Genomic DNA, 17,943 nt, shown 5'->3' with positions numbered 1-17,943 from the left:
ACACCCAGGTTGCTTCAAAAGACATCACTTAAGGATGGTTTCATGTCAGGAAATCTGTTCATGCAATACATCAAGCAGCAGGCCCAAGAAGAAAAAGACTCTCAACTATTTTTAAGTTGCAAAAAAAGACATTTACTAGAATCAAATGTCCATTCCTAATAAAAAATGCCTACAAAGTTACTAAAACCAAGATGCTCTTCAACATCATGAAGGATACCCTAAGCTGAGAGCCAATGGCAGAATACTAACAAAATCCTTGTAGCACGTCCATTAAAATTTGGAATAAGACAAAAACATCTACTTACCATTATTATTTAGCACTGCCATATAAACTCTAGCCAATGCAATAAGACCAGAACAGACAAATAAAAGCTATAATTCCTGTGAAAGTAGGTGACAAAATTTTGTCTATATCAGATTACATATAACATTAGAACTTTATCTTATATCATGTCCCTAAATAAATTTCAGATGAATTAGAGAGCTTGGTGTAAATCTGAAACCAAAAAAATTAATTGGAGATATAGGTAAATATTAACTGATTTTTTTTAATAGAGAAGGAATTTAAGGATAAAATAATCACAAATATTATAAGGATAATATCATAAAATATTATAAGGATAAAAGTAATCATGAAAATAGAGATTGATTATATTTCTTCATTAAAAAAAGAGAAAACCATAAAAAGCAAACGGTAAATTGGGCAAAATATTTTCAACTGTTATACCAGACAAATAAAGTATATATGTTATTGATAGTATAAAAGCTTTTTGAAATTAGGAAAAGAACAACTAGCCTCAACAGAATCACAAGGACATAAACTAATAATTTAAGATAAGTCTTCATATTAAGAATAACCTCATAATCATACGGTTTTGTATTATACCACAAACATTACCCAGACGTTTCGAGGAATTACTATCCGTCAGTTACTCTCTGAGGTGTTTCTCATATACTGTCTCTGTATTCAACACTCTTTAACAAGTGGGTGATAGTGCACCCATTTTATAGATGGAGCAACTCAGTTTTAGAAAGATTAAATAATTTGTCCAAGTAAATGGTAAAAAAAAAAAAAAGATTTTAAGTTCAATTCTAAGTCTGTATCCTCTATATTCCTTCAGTCTCAAAGAAACAACTAAAATTATTGATAAGGTAGAATACATAAGAGTTTAAAAATTTTGGACATCCAAAAATAAATCATAAAATTCTAAGCTAAACCAACACTCTGAAAAACCTCTGAAACCTTTATGCAACAATTATTATTTTCCTTAATATAGAAAGAATTCTCGCAAAGCAACCGGAAATAGTGTAAGACCAACAAAAAAAAAAATAGGCAAACACCATTAAAAGCACTACGTAATTATAAATATCGGAGCAGGCAATGGCATCCCACTCCAGTACTCTTGCGTGGAAAATCCCATTGATGGGGGAGCCTGGTAGGCTGCAGTCCATGGGATCATGAAGCAACTTCGAGATCTGAGCAACTTCCCTTTAACTTTTCACTTTCATGCATTGGAGAAGGAAATGGCAACCCACTCCAGTGTTCTTGCCTGGAGAATCCCAGGGACAGGGGAGCCTGGTGGGCTGCCGTCTATGGGGTCACACAGAGTCGGACACGACTGAAGCGACTTAGCAGTAGCAATTATAAATATAAAAGCTACAAATATAAAACTATGTTGATTGGTAATCTAAGAAATATCATTCAAAGAATGATGAAATACTACTTCTCAAACATGACATTTTCAAATAATAAAGAAATTAAATAATCAATAATAACATGGGTAAGGCTTCAACCCAATAAGAAAATGACTGAATTAATTATGGTGTTAAACTAAGATGGAATATGTCTTAGTATTAAAATCATCAAATGATATTTGCTAACACAAGAATAGCCTTACCCGTCTTCTTATCCAATACCAGATTTGTGCATGTGTATAAGACAGAAATTCTAATTCATGGGTAATTTTTAAAGAAATACACTATGAGGGTTAGAAATTGTACAGACCATTTTAAATTTCTTCTCAATCTGCTTTAGTATTTTCCAAATTTTCTCAATTCAGTGTATTCACTTTTCAATCAGAAATATTTTAAAATTGTATTAGAAACAATGATTTATACACTATCAATAAGAACACTTTAAATTTGTATAGTTCTTTTAGAATTTACAAAGTAACCTTATAAATATTATTCCATTTAATTCACACAACAGTCTTTTGAGATATATACTGGCACCATTTAACAAAATAAATAATTTTTATTAAACTAAAAAGATTAAGTTTCTTTATGTCTTCCAAGGACAGGGCAGAGAGAGGGGCAGGCAAAGACGAGCCCTTAAAAGAAAATGAAACTCTGAATTATGAGCATGCCCTAAAGAAACTCTAAACAATGTCAGTGATACAACATTTCTCCCTGAAAAAATCTTTTGTTGGCCTAACTTCTAGCTGTCACAGTTACTGTCAAGTGATAATGGTATTACATTCACTTCAAACTAGCATCTTTTATTACCTGTCGTTTTATAAGCATCGTGTTCTACGTGGGAGTTAATTCACAGAACTCCTGGTTATATAACTGGGACCAACCCACAAACTGGGTTCTAAGAGTCCTTTTCTAAAATAAGCTGGTAAAAGTGGTCATGTCTCTCCCATGGTACTACATGAATAAGTCAAACAGACTGAAAATAAACAATGTTAGCACCATGATTGGTTAAAAAACAAACAAAACTTGAATTAGTTCAATTCTATTATTCTTATGTGACCACTTAAAGAGTTTTCATTTGTGTTGAAAAGTCAAAACGGGAACACAGTACAAACTGGTACAAACTGCAAGCGGGTCGTATGTTAGTTTGGTTAAGTGCAAATTCTATTCCATAGATGAAATGGTTTTACTAAATTTGAATTCTTTAAAACTGAAATGCATTCCTTATTTTAATTGTTAACTGTTTAAAACAAAAAATCAAGAAAATAAATACTGTACATTATTTTCTGACTTGTACTTAAAATAATCTTGTCAAATAGAGGTAGAATGCTAAAAAAATACAGGTGTCAAATCAACAGGCTCATCTCTAGTCTCATTATAAAGTTATGCTCTAAGAAAAATACCTTAAAATTGGAATAGCTGTTCATTAGGATTTTGGTAAAGAATACACACGAACTGTTTTCCTTGTCTTTTGAGCATGTTCCAAATGTGGTAGATCTTATTTTGCTGGTATTTATAACTTTATGGAAACATAATAGGAAGGTTTTAAGGGCTCATCAGACCATTTATTTCGATTAGAAGCGGTAATGAAATCTGTTTAAACTATTAGATATCACTTAGTCTCTATGTAAGACAGATTGTATACTTAATGCCTTTTGGCATGATCCACAATTCCTTGTCCTTAATACTTTCATATTGACTGAAAACAAGGATTCTCTTCCTACTCCACCCAAACCTCCTCAAGCCCAAATCAGCAGTTTGATCGCAAATAGCACTTTTCATAAACCTTAGAAAATAACTGTTATAAACCTTTAGCTCACATGCTGGCAGTAGCAATAATAAGCCTTAGCTATAAGAAGCCTTAGCTATAAGCCAAGGATGGCCTCCCTGGTGGTTCAGAGGTTAAAGCGTCTGCCTGCAGTGTGGGAGACCTCAGTTCAATCCCTGGGTTGGGAAGATCCCCTGGAGAAGGAAACGGCAACCCACTCCAGCATTCTTGCCTGGAGAATCCCATGGATGGAGAAGCCTGGTGGGCCACAGTCCACGGGGTCGCAAAGAGTCGGACACGACTGAGCGACTTGACTTTCACTTTCACTTAACTTTCATAAGCCAAGGATTCGATGCTGTTTCTAGCTCTACACAGACTACGACCTTGAAAAGTGACAACTATCACAGTCCTGGATATACCTGCCCTCACCATGGGCAATGTTCTTCCAAATGCCTTTCCTTTCTGAAAAATGACACACTGGACCACTATACTCATGACATCACGCTGCTTGAACCTAGTGGGCAAGATGTACCAACTACTCTAGATGTACTGGTAAGACTTCTGCATGTCAGAAAGTGGGAAATCTAACAAAAATTCAGGGGCTTTCTATCTCAGTGCAACTGTCAGGGGTCCAGTGGTGTGGGTTATACTGAGATATCCTATCTAAAGTAAGGATGAGCTGTTGCATCTGGCCACTCTGACAATCAAAGAAGGGGCACAGTGCCCCTTTGGATTCTGGAGAAAACCTATGTCCCTTCTGGATGTGCTGCTTCAGCCCTTTTACCAAAAGACCCCTCCAAATCCATTAGTTTGAGTGGGGCCCAGACCAAGGGATTCCCTGGTAGCTCAAACGGTAAAGAATCTGCCTGCAATGCAGGAGACCAAGTTCAATCCTTGGTCGGGAAGATCCCCTGGAGAAGGGAACGGCTACTCACTCCAGTATTCTTGCCTGGGAAATTCCATGGACAGAGGAGCCTGGTCGGCTATAGTCCATGGGGTCGTAGAGAGTCAAATACAACTGAGCGACTGACACTTGCACTTTGAGAGCAGGGGAAGGCTAGGCACCAGGTCCAGGCTGCCATGCAGACAGCTTGGACATCTGGGCACATGCTCCAGCAGGTTGGCAGTGCCTGTCCTCTCAGTGGCAGGGAGAGATGCGCTGTTTGGAGGTGCTTTGGGGAAACCTCCAAAGGTAAATCGGTGCAGACCTTTAGGATCTTGGAACAAGACTCTACCGAACCTTAGTTTTGAACATCTAGCCTCCAGAACCGGCAGAGAATAAATTCCTATTTTTTCACACCTCCAGTTTGTGGGAGTTTATGATCACAGTCCTAAGAAATGGATAGAAATTTTGTTCTAATGACTTCAAGGGTATTAGCTCATCTAATCACTTTAAGGACTACAGCCCACCAGGACCCTCTGTCCATGTGATTATCCCAGCAAGAATACTGGAGTGGGTTGCCATTTCCTCCTCCAGTGGATCATCCTGACCCAGGGTTCGAATCCATAACTCTTAAATTTCCTGCATTGACAGGCAATTCTTTGCCATTAGTGCCACCTGTACAAGGACCAATCACCTTAAGAGTCACGAGTATTACTATTTTTTAGAGAGGGGCTTCCCAGTTTGCTCAGCTGGTAAAGAATCCGCCTGCAATGCAGGAGACACTGGTCCGATTCTTGGGTCAGGAAGATCCCCTGGAGAAGGGACAGGTTACCCACTCCAGTATTCTTGGGCTTTCTTGGTGGCTCAGACACTAAAGAATCTACCTGCTAATGCAGGAGACGTAAGAGACTCAGGTTGGATTCCTGTATTGGGAAGATCCCCAGGAGGAGGGCATGGAAACCTACTCCAGTATTCTTGCCTGGAGAATCCCATGGACAGAGGAGCCTGGCAGGTCAGTCCATAAGGTCACAAAGAGTCAGACACGACTGGGTGACTAAGCACACAGCAGAGAGAGGAGCCAAAGATAACCTTGCATGGGGCAGAGGTGGGACATGAACTCTGCAGTCTGCTTCTGAGCCTGTGCTCTTAACCACTAGACCATCATGTCAACAGAGGAGTAACAGGAACCCACATGCTTCTCTCACCTGGATAACCTGAATGGGCTGTCATCACCATAGAAACTATGTCCTCTTAGTTTGGGAGCTCAGCTCTCTAACTAGGCTCTCAGCACCCTGCTGTTGAAGGCAGGTTCTGAGTATCTGAAGGGTAGGTGACTGCCCAGCATTCGACTTGAAGGCTCCCTGCAATCCCCACAAATATCCGCTATTTTTTGGTAAGGGATTGATTTTGTTAATGGCAGACTGCCCAGGCTGGCACAACCCCGAGGGTGATCCCTTTCTTCAATTTTGCACCTTGGCACCCTACCTGCATTATCTTGGTCCTGGCCCTGCTGCCAATATCTTCTTTTCAAATGACTTGCAAGAATAGCACTTTAAGTCCTAGTTCTTCTTTGATACTACTTAATGAAGAAAAACATTTTGATTTTAAACTTCATTACCTGACTGGAGTCTCAACCACAGTTGATCTTGTTTTTTAACATCTGAAATGAAGACAAGCATAAAATTCTCCAATCCTTGCTAACTTTTGGAAGTAATATTCAACTTTTACATGGTGCATCCATTCAGCAATGGGCTGGACCCTCAACATCAAGGTCCATTAAAGAGTAAGCAGAAGGATATCTGTCTAGTTCTCTACAATAAAGCCAAGGGCTTGGCACATGGCATTTGTTCAATGTTCATCAAGTACGGCGGGCGGATGGATTGATGGATGCGTGGATGGATGGATGGCTGAGGGTCCAGGGATGCTGAAACTCCATAGAAACTAAACTATGAGGAGCATGATGAAACGGGCAGCCCTGCCAGCACCCAAGCTCATCTCCTCTCTCTCTTTTTTATCCACAGTATTCTTTTCAGGGAATAAGACCAAACAAACAAAAAAACCTAGAAAGATCATATCTTGCCCAGATTGAGGATACTTGATGATATTGATTTGATTTGAAAAAGCTGAAATTTGCCAACGTCCAGGCTGTCCAAAGTAACTTCATAAAGGCAGAAATTCCTGGGAGAAGGGATATTTATTGTCATTTCAGCTTCTGCCAGGACCCAAGGCACAACTCCAAAGGACACAAGCCTATCTGTGCCAACCTCTTTCTAAATATTTCTTCTATATCCTTCACCCTGGTGCCAGACACAGGAGCCCTCATGCTACCTCCAAACACCTTCATCCCAAGCCATCTCTCCCAGACACCTATGAATAACCCTATTACCATGAAAGTCTGTGGTGTGAATGAAGTTTAACACTCCTATAGTATTATTAAGTAAGGTTATACTAACTGAAACAGCTCTAGTTGGTAGCGTGTGCCTAGGAGGTATTTTCCAGTGAAATCTATATACCTGCTTCATCCACAATCTACCCTAGAGCCCCCTTCCGCTTTCCCAAGTCTGCTAGAAAACAGGATACCTTTACAGTTCCCTACCATCCACATCTTCATGGCAAGTAGATGGGGAGACAATGGAAACAGTGAAAGACTATTTTCTTGGGCTCCAAAATCACTGCAGATGGTGACTGCAGCCATTAAATTAAAAGACGCTTGCTCCTTGAAAGAAAAGCTATGACCAACCTAGACAGCATATTAAAAAGCAGAGACATTACTTTGTCGACAAAAGTTCATCTAGTCAAAGCTATGGTTATTCGAGTAGTCATGTATGGATGTGAGAGTTGGACTGTAAAGAAAGCTGAGTGCCGAAGAATTGATGCTTTTGAACTGTGTTGTTGAAGACTCTTGAGAGTCTCTTGGAGATCCAACCAGTCCATCCTAAAGGAAATCAGTCCTGAATATTCATTGGAAGGACTGATGCTGAAGCTGAAGCTGAAGCTCCAATACTTTGGCCATGTAATGTGAAGAACTGACTCACGGAAAAGACTCTCATGCTGGGAAAGATTGAAAGCAGGAGGAGAAGGGGACAACAAAGGATGAGATGGTTGGATGGCATCACCAATATGATGGACATGAGTTTGAGCAAGCTCCAGGAGTTGTTGATTGAAAGGGAAGCCTGGCATGCTGCAGTCCATGGGGTCACAAAATGTCAGACACGACTGAGCAACTGAACTGAACTGAACCATCCACATCTACCATAACCCCCATGCACAAGCATGGCCAAACTTACATAACACAACATCATACATAGCTTATAACCTGCAGCACAAATATATGAATAGTGAGTGTGGTTTCTATTCATGTTTACTTATATAAATCCTTTTAGCATTGTTCTACAATATTTCTATTTAGGCAAAGGTGCTTCCCTCATGCCTCAGTAGTAAAGAATCTGCCTGCAATGCAGGAGACCAGGTTCCATCCCTGGGTCGGGTAGATCCCCTAGAGGAGGGCATGGCAACCCACTCCAGTTTTCAGAGGAGCCTAGCAGGCTATATATAGTCCATGGGGTCACAAAGAGTTGGACACAACTGAAGCAACTAAGCAGAAGCAGCAGCATAAACACCAGATTCAAAATACCTAATATTTATCTATTAACACAATGTTCGCCAAAAATCTCTAATCTCTCCATCTATCCCCTCACTGGTATCATGTGGGCAGAGAGAGAAAGGAAGACTCTTCAATGTCACCCCAACAAAGTTCCCAGTCTGCTCATCCATCCTCCTCTCTACCCCTCTGTCACAGAGAAAGCGTCTCCACCCCCTTTCCTTCCAGTTCTCTGGACACAATTCCCTCCACTTCCTTGATCTCTTGGGTCATCTCCCTTCTCCCATTATCTTCACAGGCTCCCTCTCCCTGACATTCTCCCACCAACACTCGGACACGCTATAGCTTCTCTCATTCTTGAAAAAAATACAAATTCACAAAACTCCTCGCTTGACCCAAATTCCCCCTTCTTCCTCCAGATGTAGCTTCAGTTCTATCTTCTCAGTCTGACTTCGTTAAAAAGTTGTCTGCAGTACATCCAGACAATGGAATATGACTCAGCACTAAAAAGAAATGAGCTATCAAGCCATGAAAAGACCCAGAGGAATCATAAATGCCTATCGCTAATAAGTGAAAGAAACCAATCTGAAATGGCTACAGAACTCTTAACTATGTGATGTTCTGGAAAAGGCAAAACTATGGAAATAGCAAAAAAAAAAAAAAAAAAATCATTTGTCCCCAGGTGTTGGAAAAGAGAGGGATGAATGGGCAGAACACAAAGGATTTTTAGGGCAGTGAATATACCCTGCTTGATACCATAATGATGGCTATGTGTCATTCAGTATACATTTGTCCAAAGTCACAGAATACATACCATCAATAGTGAACCCTAATGTAAAATCTGAACTTTAGATGATTACAATATACTGATGTAAGTTTATCAATCATAACAAATGTACCACTTCTGGTGGGGGATGCAGATAAGACAGGCAACCATGCTTGGGTAGGGGCCGGGGTAGATAGGAAATCTCTGTACCATTCTCTCAGTTTTGCTGTGACCTTAAAACTGTGCTTTTAGAGACTTTCAGGATGGTCCAGTGGTTAAGATTTCACCTTCTAATTCAGGGCATATGAGTTTTATCCCTGATCGGAGAGCTGAGATCCCACACGCCTCATGGCCAAAAAACCAAAGCATAAAACAGAATCAATATTGCAACCAGTTCAATAAAGACTTTAAAAATGGTCCACATAAAAGAATCTTATTTTAAAATCTTAAAAAAAATAAAACTGCTCTTTAAAAAAATTAAGTCTTTAAAAAGAAAAAGTTTGTGCTCCCCATTTTTACTTCCTCTCTGTCCATCACTTTAACCTGCTATTTCAGAGGTCTCCGCTGGCATGGCTGCTACTTCCCATGGATACACTTATTTCTTATCCTGCTTGGTCGCACTCTGACCTCCTGACCAGTCCCTCCTCCTTGAAGCAACACTGCTTCCGAAGACTCACCCTTTCACCTCCCTCCAAGGTTCTTCATCCTCCGCCCATCTCTCAAATCCTGGTTTTCCCCAGGGTTCTGTCTGGGTCCCTTCTCTCTTCTCCCTCTACAGCTTACTCATATTTGTTGCTTCAACATGGGGACAACTCCCAAATCTGTATCTTTTGCCCCAGCATCTTTTCTCTGCTCCATAGCCATGTTTCTAACTGTTAACTAGATAAATATGTACAAATATGCCTCCGGCATTGGACACTCAGTGTGTTTAAACCCGAAGGCAACATCTTTGTTTCTAAACTTGCTTTTCTCCTGGGTTCCCTACTCAGGAGAGGGCTTCACAACCCTAGACTGGAACTCTCTACCTGTCATTTCAACCTCCCTCCTCTCTCACCCTTGTCATTCAAATAGTCATCCAATCCTGGCTCACTTACCTCCATGGCACCTCCCGCTGTCGCCAAGCAGTCCAGGCTGCAGCACGTGTCTCCTGACACTGCAACCTCATCCTAATCATTTACTCCATCTCTGGTCAGGATCCATCAATAGCTCCCCTCTTGAGATACAGTCCAAGTCCATTCAGGACCAGCCCCCGCCTGTCTCCACCTCCTACCACTTCCTCCAAGCACTCTGTGCTCCAGCCAGACTGAATCCCTCTACATCCCCTCTGCCCTGCTAGATGGTGCCATCCCTCGCCTTCTGGCCCTTGAGCACACCATTCTCTCTGCCTAGAACATTTGTTCTCTTTAGGTCGCTCCTCTCCTTCAGGCTAACCCCTGCATCCTTCAGTTCTCAGACTAAAGACAGGTTCTAGAGAGCCTGTCATGACCCCACCTCCCGAGACTAGATTGGAGGCACCTGTCCATGGCTCATGTGCCTCCCATGAAAGCAATCAGCATACCTTATCATTGTTGTTCATTCTATTCTGTCTTCCCCACCAGATCCCAAGTTCCTTGAGGGCAGGGCTGGTGCATTCTGCTTATCTCAGTAACCTGGAGCCTGGCAGAGCCTCCAGAGAGAGAAGCTTGGTATTGAGAAGGAGCTTCCCTGGTGGCTCAGATGGTAAAGCATCTGCCCGCAATGAGGGAGACCTGGGTTTGATCCCTGGGTTGGGAAGATCCCCTGAAGAAGGAAATGGCAATCCACTCCAGTATTCTTGCCTGGAGAATCCCACGGACAGAGGACCCTGGTAGGCTACAGTCCATGCGGTCGCAAAGAGTCAGACATGACTGAGCAACTTCACTTCCTTTTTTTCTTGTACAAGCTTTACCTAATACTTACTTTGTGAAAACATGTCCTCATTTCATGAAGGTAGAAAATCACCACAGTCAGAGAAGCTAAGGACAGGGCAAAGGAGGGAGTCATTCAATGTTTTTAGATTTTAAGCAGCGCTTTTTCCAAAGCTATACTGCCTTTGGAAAACAAAGAGAAACTTACTTTTCTTACACTTTAACTGACCTAAAAGAGGAAATTAACAACTGTTGATAAGATGTAATGAACATAGCAGTGTGGCAGAGTTCCTGGTAATATTATCTGTTATTGAGGCAAATACTACAATCCTACAGTCCTTTCAAGTAATTCTTGGGGAAACTCTGCAACTTACTTTCTTCTGTAAGGGCTCACTCTTCCTGCCTTGATCACCCTTGGTAAAATCTGCTTTCAAACCATCTAATAATCTCACCACAGTACAAAAAAATTACAAGGATCAGCCATGCAGAGACTATAAAGAAGAGGTGAGGCCTCTCTAATAAGCAGAATTCCAAATGCACATAATAAACATTATATTTTCTGATCATAACAGAGCCAAGGAATCTGAGGAAATTAAAAATTGGATCACATTTTAAAGAGGAGTCCTAAACCTGTCTGTAAAGAAACAAGCTGCATCCAAAAACATCTTAAATAAACTAAAATCCAAAACTGAAAGAGATAATGGACACATAAGCAACAAATTCAGAATGACCAACATAATCTGGCACTATACACGTGCATGCTCAGTTTGGACTATACTAATTATATTTTGGTTTCTAAGTATAATTATTTATAATTTAGTGTATGTTTTTCTTGCAAAAAATATATAAAGTAACAGAATATTTTTACAATTAAATTTGTCAGCCACATTTTTCTGGTCCCCAGTTGGGAGCATCAGTGGAAGTGGTTCAAAAACATTCTGGCCTCATTTTATTCTTCAGTTTGAGAAAGAGAATTACATAGGCATAGAAAGTGAAAAAGGGTACATTTTTATTATCGAACATTATTGTTATGGGATTTACATATAGAAGTTGACCAAAATTATTATTTACATGAAAAGTAAATCGTACTACAATGTAAGCTGAAATTTTCTTCATTAAATTGCTCTTACCCATATCATACACTGATTTAGGCAGGAATGCACAGTCCAAAGCCGATGGCCGGGCACTCATGAGCTTAGAATCCTCCTCCACTGATTCTTTTTAGATTCTGTTTGATATCTAGTCTGTCTTTTTAAGCATCAGAATCAAAATGTGTTACTTCCTGCACATCAACCTTGCCTACAGCCCATCCTCTCCTCTGTCCTCCCAGCCCAGCACCCAGCTCTCCTCCTGAAGCATAAGCAATACCAAGTGACATGAACTTGTTCTTGGCATCCCTTTCTGGCCAGGACTTGACCTGTGCTCTCACCATGTGCCCAGGTGCTCACACTCTCACAGCCCAAGCCCACCTCACTTCCTGGGCTGTTATCACAGAAGTCTGAGTGGCCTGAACTCCTCTGTCTACTTTTTACAGTTTTCTTTGGAACTTCCTTGAATCCAGACGTTATGGTCTTCAGACTATAAAGCAATGCAAGCGCCCCAGACAAGCACACAACGTGTGGATTATCCGCCTGGCCCTGTTTGCAGGCGGTGTTCACTCCTGGCCAGCAAGAGCAGCACCACCATCATTTCCCCCTGAGCCTCTCTCTGTCCTGACTTTCTCGTTGAGGCGCTCCTTTTCCTACAGTAACCCCAGGCAGGCTTGAGGATTCCATGTACTGTCTACTTCCTCCTTTCAAGTTAGGACCCCTCTACCTGGATGGCTGCAGAAGCCTAAGCTGAACAGTCTCAGCTGGAGGCCGAGTTCTCGAAAGAAATAATCATTAAACGCTCAAATCCACAGTTCAGCCTTCCTCACACAGCGGCTGCCACAACTTCCCTGCTTCTTTCCAGGCTCCTTCCCTAGGGAATTCCTCACTGGTGACGAAAAATCTCACTTCCTTGGGTTGTGCCCTCCTTTCCCACATTCGAACCCACTGAGAAGTCCGTAGCACCTGCTTCATCTCACCTGAATTAATAATCAACCAAACTGGTGACCCAGCACAGAACTCAGCAGCGCACCTTCAGTGGCCCTGGGACCTCCAACGCCCTGAGCACCCACTACCTCCCTCTACCTAAGTCGAAGGAACTTATTCCAAGTGGGCCGACTTGGTTTTCTGTTAACTTTTCCCCTACACTGTTCAGGCCAGTCATTCGCGTTCCAAATGTGCAGCGGTGCTGGGATGCGACTGAATGGAATTGAGAGCAACAGGGCATCAATTCTCACTCTTTGATGAAAAGAGTTGGCCAGTTTCCCTTGGCAGCTTCTAGAAAAGGCAAGGAAAAGAACGAGAAAAAAGAAAGGTCGAGAACCATGTGGGGTTTAACCATTCTTCTGGTACCCCTAGACCCAAAAATACACGGAGGCTATCAAGAACTGCCCGGGGCCCCACTGGGGGAGCACCGGGCGTCCAGTTGCTGACCGAGACTACGCGGGGGACTTGGTCCTAGTGGAGAATTATTAACACCTGGGTGAGAGGTCCTGTCTTAACACCAGGGAGGAGGGAATAAAAGAGCGAAGACAGAAAGAACACAGAAAAGGATCCCAATCGCCCGAAGCATCCTCGTCTCGCGTCGTCTCCCGGAATGGGCTGCCCCAAGCCGGAGCCGAGCGGCTGGGCGGGTCCCTAAGCCGCGCGCCCCGCGCTGTCCGGGCGGCGCCTCCTTACCTTGCGGGAGTACGGGGGCTTGCTCAGGTGGATGCCGTCGCGGACGAGCTTATCCCGGATCATGATCTTCAGCTTCAGTTTCGGGTAGCTCACCAGCTCCCTGCCGCGAGGGGCGGTCGTCTGGCCGCGGGGGTCCCCGCGGGGGCCCTGGCTCGGGCCGCCGCACGACTCCCCCAGGCGGCGGGTGGGGACGGCGAGCGGGGACGGCCCGGGTGGCGCGGGCGGCGGCTGCGGCTCCAGCGTGAAATAGAGGCCGGCGGCGGCGGCGTCCTGCTCGCGCAGCCGGCGCACGGCCTCCAGGATGCGGCGGCGGTGCGCGGGCGCCAGCACCCCGATGGCGTCCAGGTCCGGGTCCCCGATCTGCTTGCACACCTCCAGGTCATCGTAGCCGTTATCCACGAAGGACTCGGCGTACTGCGGGAGCTGGAGCGCTTTCAGCCACTCGTAAACTATGTTGGTGCACATGGTGGCACCGGAACCCCGCCGGCAAACAGCGCCCGAGCGGCACCAGTTCTGAGAACTTTTAATCCTCTTCCTCCAAAGGGGAAAACGAAATCTCGGTAAAGTTTTCCTTTTAAAGAGAGGGACAGGGCCGGAGACAGAAAGCCATCAGAAGCCTGAGGAGGGAGTAGCGGCGAAGCAGCCAAGTGAATTCCCCAAGCAACCCGGAGCTTGCAGGCACTGGCGGCTGGGCGAGCAGCTCCGCGCAGCCCCTGGATTCGCCGCCACAGCCGCCGCGGGGAGGAGCGCACGGCGGGCGCGCGAGGGGGCGGAGGCGGGCGGGGCCCGGGCACACCCCTCGGACCCGCGCGAGGTCAGCGGTGCCCGGCTCCGCCCCGGACCTTCCTCAGCCGGGACGGTCCCCCGGCTGCGCGCCGCATCTCAATCCCTGGCCGCTGCCGTGGGCGTCTGAATATGCTCCCGGCGTTGGAGAGACACCTCCTCCACGCAGACCCGAGGCCGCCCAGGAGCGCCTGGTCTCGGCGAGTGCGAGTCACGGTTGTCCTCCTAGCGGGAAAGGGGGTGGTCTTCCAAACTGCCGGGCTCCAGCGGCCGCCTTGGATGGCTTTTTACGTGTCTTTTTAATCCGTTTTCTCTAGCCCGTGAAAATCTCTGCGCTCACTTCCCGAGCCTGACTCCAGCCTGCGCGCTCGCCGGCCGCCCAAGGGCACTTCCCCCGGCGGGGCGAGGCTGTGAGGTCAAGTTTCCACTCTGGTTTCCCGATCCGTGTTGGATTTCCCCTTTCGTCCGAGCCCGCGCGCAGGCCGGAGCCCCGCGGTCCGGCTTCTCAGGTGGACCGCCGCTCAGCGCCGGGAGCAGCGGCGCGTTGGCTCGGCGAGTGGGCGCGACGCGGGGACCGCCCGTTTCCAGCCCGCGCTGCGCTCGGCCCCTCCTCGCTACAGCTGGGCGCACCGGGCGGTGGGAGAGGCTGGTGGTTCTGCCTGGCTCGCGCTTCCTAGACCCCGGGGTCCGCGAAAGTTTGGGTTGGGTTGTGCTTTCCCTCCGCTGGCGCATCCCTTGCAGTCCCCCACCGGGTCCTCTCACCCTCGTGTCCACTACGCTTTCCTTCCGTTCCCACCGCCACCACCCAGCATCCTGCCCGACCTCCCCGAGTGGCTCTGTCCTCCAGGGACGGCACTTCGAGGTGTTCAGTCCCGGAGCCTGGGCAGCAGAGCGCACGCCTCCCGCCCCGGGATCGCGTGGACCTCGATACACCACCACCCAGCTCGCGTTAGGGGAGACACGCGGACCTCCGCCCGCCACACTTTCTCTCTTGGGAAGAACGAAATCTACCGACTTGTCTCTTTCGCGCTCAATACCTGAACAGGCCCCTGGGGTGGGGACCCGAGAAGTAGGTTGAACAGCCCGAGTACCTCGCCCGAGTTTCCTTGAGTGTCTTGACCTCTTCTTGGGCTCGGGAAATTTGGGTCTAAGTACTCGGTGGGCAAGGTCACTGTCTCCTCTCTTTTCGGGGATGGGCGATTCAGCTACGCACCTGAGCCATTTCAGGACCTGAACTGGACTTTTCTCCTGGAGTCTCCGTGGGGACGTTCCAGCCACTAGCCCCGACCCTGGAGGTGGACCACGATGATTTCAGTGTCGTTTCCAGATCTGCACATTTGGTCTTTAGGGCGGGGAGAAGGTCCGCTTTACCTAAATCAGAAGAGTGTAACCCCTTTGGGGATGTAGACCCCTTAAACAATCAAATAGCTTTTGCCCTTTGAGGCGGGAAACTAACGCACCTAACTGCACCCAAAATATTCCCTATATTTGGGGGCGGAGGGAAGAGGATGACCCGGGTTCCCAAGCCTCGGGACTAGCAGATTAAGAACAGTTGCCAGGAAGGATCTGCCTGGAAGGAACCTGGTGAGAGGTGGGAAATCGAGCGCGGAGTGCCGTGGGGCTGCAAGTAGCCCTTCCCCATCCCCTCTGGGTCACCCGGGTCATCCCTTCCGGAGCTCGAGCTGGAGTCGTCGGCTCTGTTAGGATGCTAGTCTTCTGCGCGCCTCGGCGCTGAAATCACTAAGTCCTTTCCGCCCCTCGCGGCTCACCTCCTCTCTCGCTCCAAGGCGGACTCACAGTGCCCCCTAGCGATAGCGTGACTGAATTTTAAGGTGTTCTGCTGCTGCTGCTAAGTCGCTTCAGTCGTGTCCGACTCTGTGCGACCCGAGGGCAGCCCACTAGGCTCCCCCGTCCCTGGGATTCTCCAGGCAAGAACACTGGAGTGGGTTGCCATTTCCATCTCCAATGCATGAAAGTGAAAAATGAAAGTAAAGTCGTTCAGTCGTGTCCGACTCCTAGCGACCCCATGGACTGCAGCCTACCAGGCTCCTCCGTCCATGGGATTTTCCAGGCAAGAGTACTGGAGTGGGGTGCCATAAGTTACCCCAAACTTGATTTAGTTCAGCGAAAGAAGTATCTTCAAGGTTTTATACTAGTTCCTGGCCCCCTTTTAAAATATGAATGTTTATTTTTTGCATCAGATTCACCGTTGTACCCAGACACTGTTTCATAAGGACCTTTGACTTGTAGGAGGCAAATATTCCAGCACTTTGAATAATGCTGCTGAGAAAAGAAGTTATATCAGATATTTCTTTGGAACTTCCTATATGCCAGGAACCTACACATTTCTCTGTATATACGGCAAATATCGTATTATTATACAGTATGGGGCTTCCCTGGTTGCTCGGTGGTAAAGAATCTTCCAGGAGACAGTGCTTCGATCCCTGAGATGGGAAGAGCCTCTGGAGAAGGAAATGGCAACCCTCTCCAGTATTCTTGTGGGAAAAATCCCACGGACAGAGGAGCCTAGTGGGCCCTAGTACACCAGGGTCACAAAAGAGCAAGACATGACTTAGTGACAAACAACAACAACATCCTACAGAAGAAAGGGAGGCAGCTAAAAGAATCCCTGTTCCTCCCACCCAAGATGTCACCACTGTTCACAGGAGAGCGAGGGTTAGAACTCCGGAGGCATTGATTCAGTGCTTGTGTTCAGCCAGGAAGCTTCTAGAGAACATGCAGAAAACATCTGACTGGTTGTAATAAGGGAATGCATTTTGTTTTTAGAGTGGGAAAGTGAAAGGTCCATGTTGTACTGCTGTGATTTTTTTTTTTTTCCTTTCCCCAGTTGTATGAAAAATCCAACAGTGTTACCAAGGGGTTCTTTGCTTGCTTATCTACAGCCTTTTCCCCTCTGTGAGCTGAGAGATGTTCACCTTGCTCATTAATCCTTAGAGAAGGGCAGCAGTGTTTTTATTTCCATTTTATAATTAGGGAAACTGGTTTGGGGAAAGATAAATGACTTGCCCAAGGTCATACAGTAAATCAGGGCAGAGATAAGAACAAACCTGCTACGTCAAAGTGTCTCCCCAGCCGGCGGCAGTGATTCTCCCTTTATTTATGGGCAAGTCAGTATCCAATTAGGAAATAAAGCATCCTGGTACTCTCTTTGGAAGGGAAGCCTTTTCTAAATTAATCACTTGCTAATCAGTCATAAATAAAACTTACTATTACCTCTAGAGAAAGCCTGCTATGTGGAGTCTTCACTAGTCCAAACAACACTTTCCAGATACTTCTAGTAACCTCTCTCCTTTCCTACACTTGCTCAAGCCTTTTATGTGTGAGCCCTCAAGGCTCTTTCTTCTGCTTGCCTTGGCATATTGAACCTCTCTAAATAGATTTAGTTCCAAAGGCAACTATGTGTAATCTCAAATACAAAAGTTTTTTAGGTTTAAGGGGAGGGAGAGACACAAGGCTAAAATCCAAAGTAAAACAGGCAATTTTAAAGATTTAGAACTGTAGTTTTTTGGAGCTAGAAGGCCTTTCAAGGTCATCTCAAGCATCCATGTTTACATGAAGGAAGTTGAGGCTCTGAAAGTCAAGTCACTTACCTAAGGTCACGCCCCTGGTTGTTGACAGATCTAGGACAGGAACCCAGATCTGTTTCCTCCCCTGTTCTTCACAATGCCCTGCATTACCTCATTTTGCTGTAAGCGCCTGGCTACTGTCAAAATCATTCATTTACTCATCAAATGTTTATTAAGTAGGCACTTCAGTGCCAGGCACTGAAGCA

At 45.4% G+C, this 17,943-nt stretch overlaps 1 protein-coding gene across 2 annotated transcripts in view; it reads right to left on the bottom strand.

Annotated features, from left to right (window-relative positions):
- SAMD5 (sterile alpha motif domain containing 5) overlaps positions 1 to 15,891 on the bottom strand; it is a 68,050-nt gene extending 52,159 nt beyond the window's left edge. The window contains exon 1 of one of the 2 annotated variants that reach the window (XM_070796326.1): positions 13,368 to 15,891. In XM_070796326.1, coding sequence (XP_070652427.1) covers positions 13,368 to 13,832 — 465 coding nt within the window. In that variant the 5' untranslated portion in view covers positions 13,833 to 15,891. The remainder of the gene's footprint in view (positions 1 to 13,367) is intronic. The other variant, XM_070796325.1, reaches the window with a different exon arrangement.
- Positions 15,892 to 17,943: the final 2,052 nt, after the last annotated feature.

This window comes from Bos indicus, chromosome 9 (genome assembly GCF_029378745.1).
Source record: "Bos indicus isolate NIAB-ARS_2022 breed Sahiwal x Tharparkar chromosome 9, NIAB-ARS_B.indTharparkar_mat_pri_1.0, whole genome shotgun sequence".
Classification (NCBI taxonomy): Eukaryota; Metazoa; Chordata; class Mammalia; order Artiodactyla; family Bovidae; genus Bos; species Bos indicus.
Note: the sequence above shows the minus strand (reverse complement) of the source record. Positions and strands in the feature narration are given on the sequence as shown.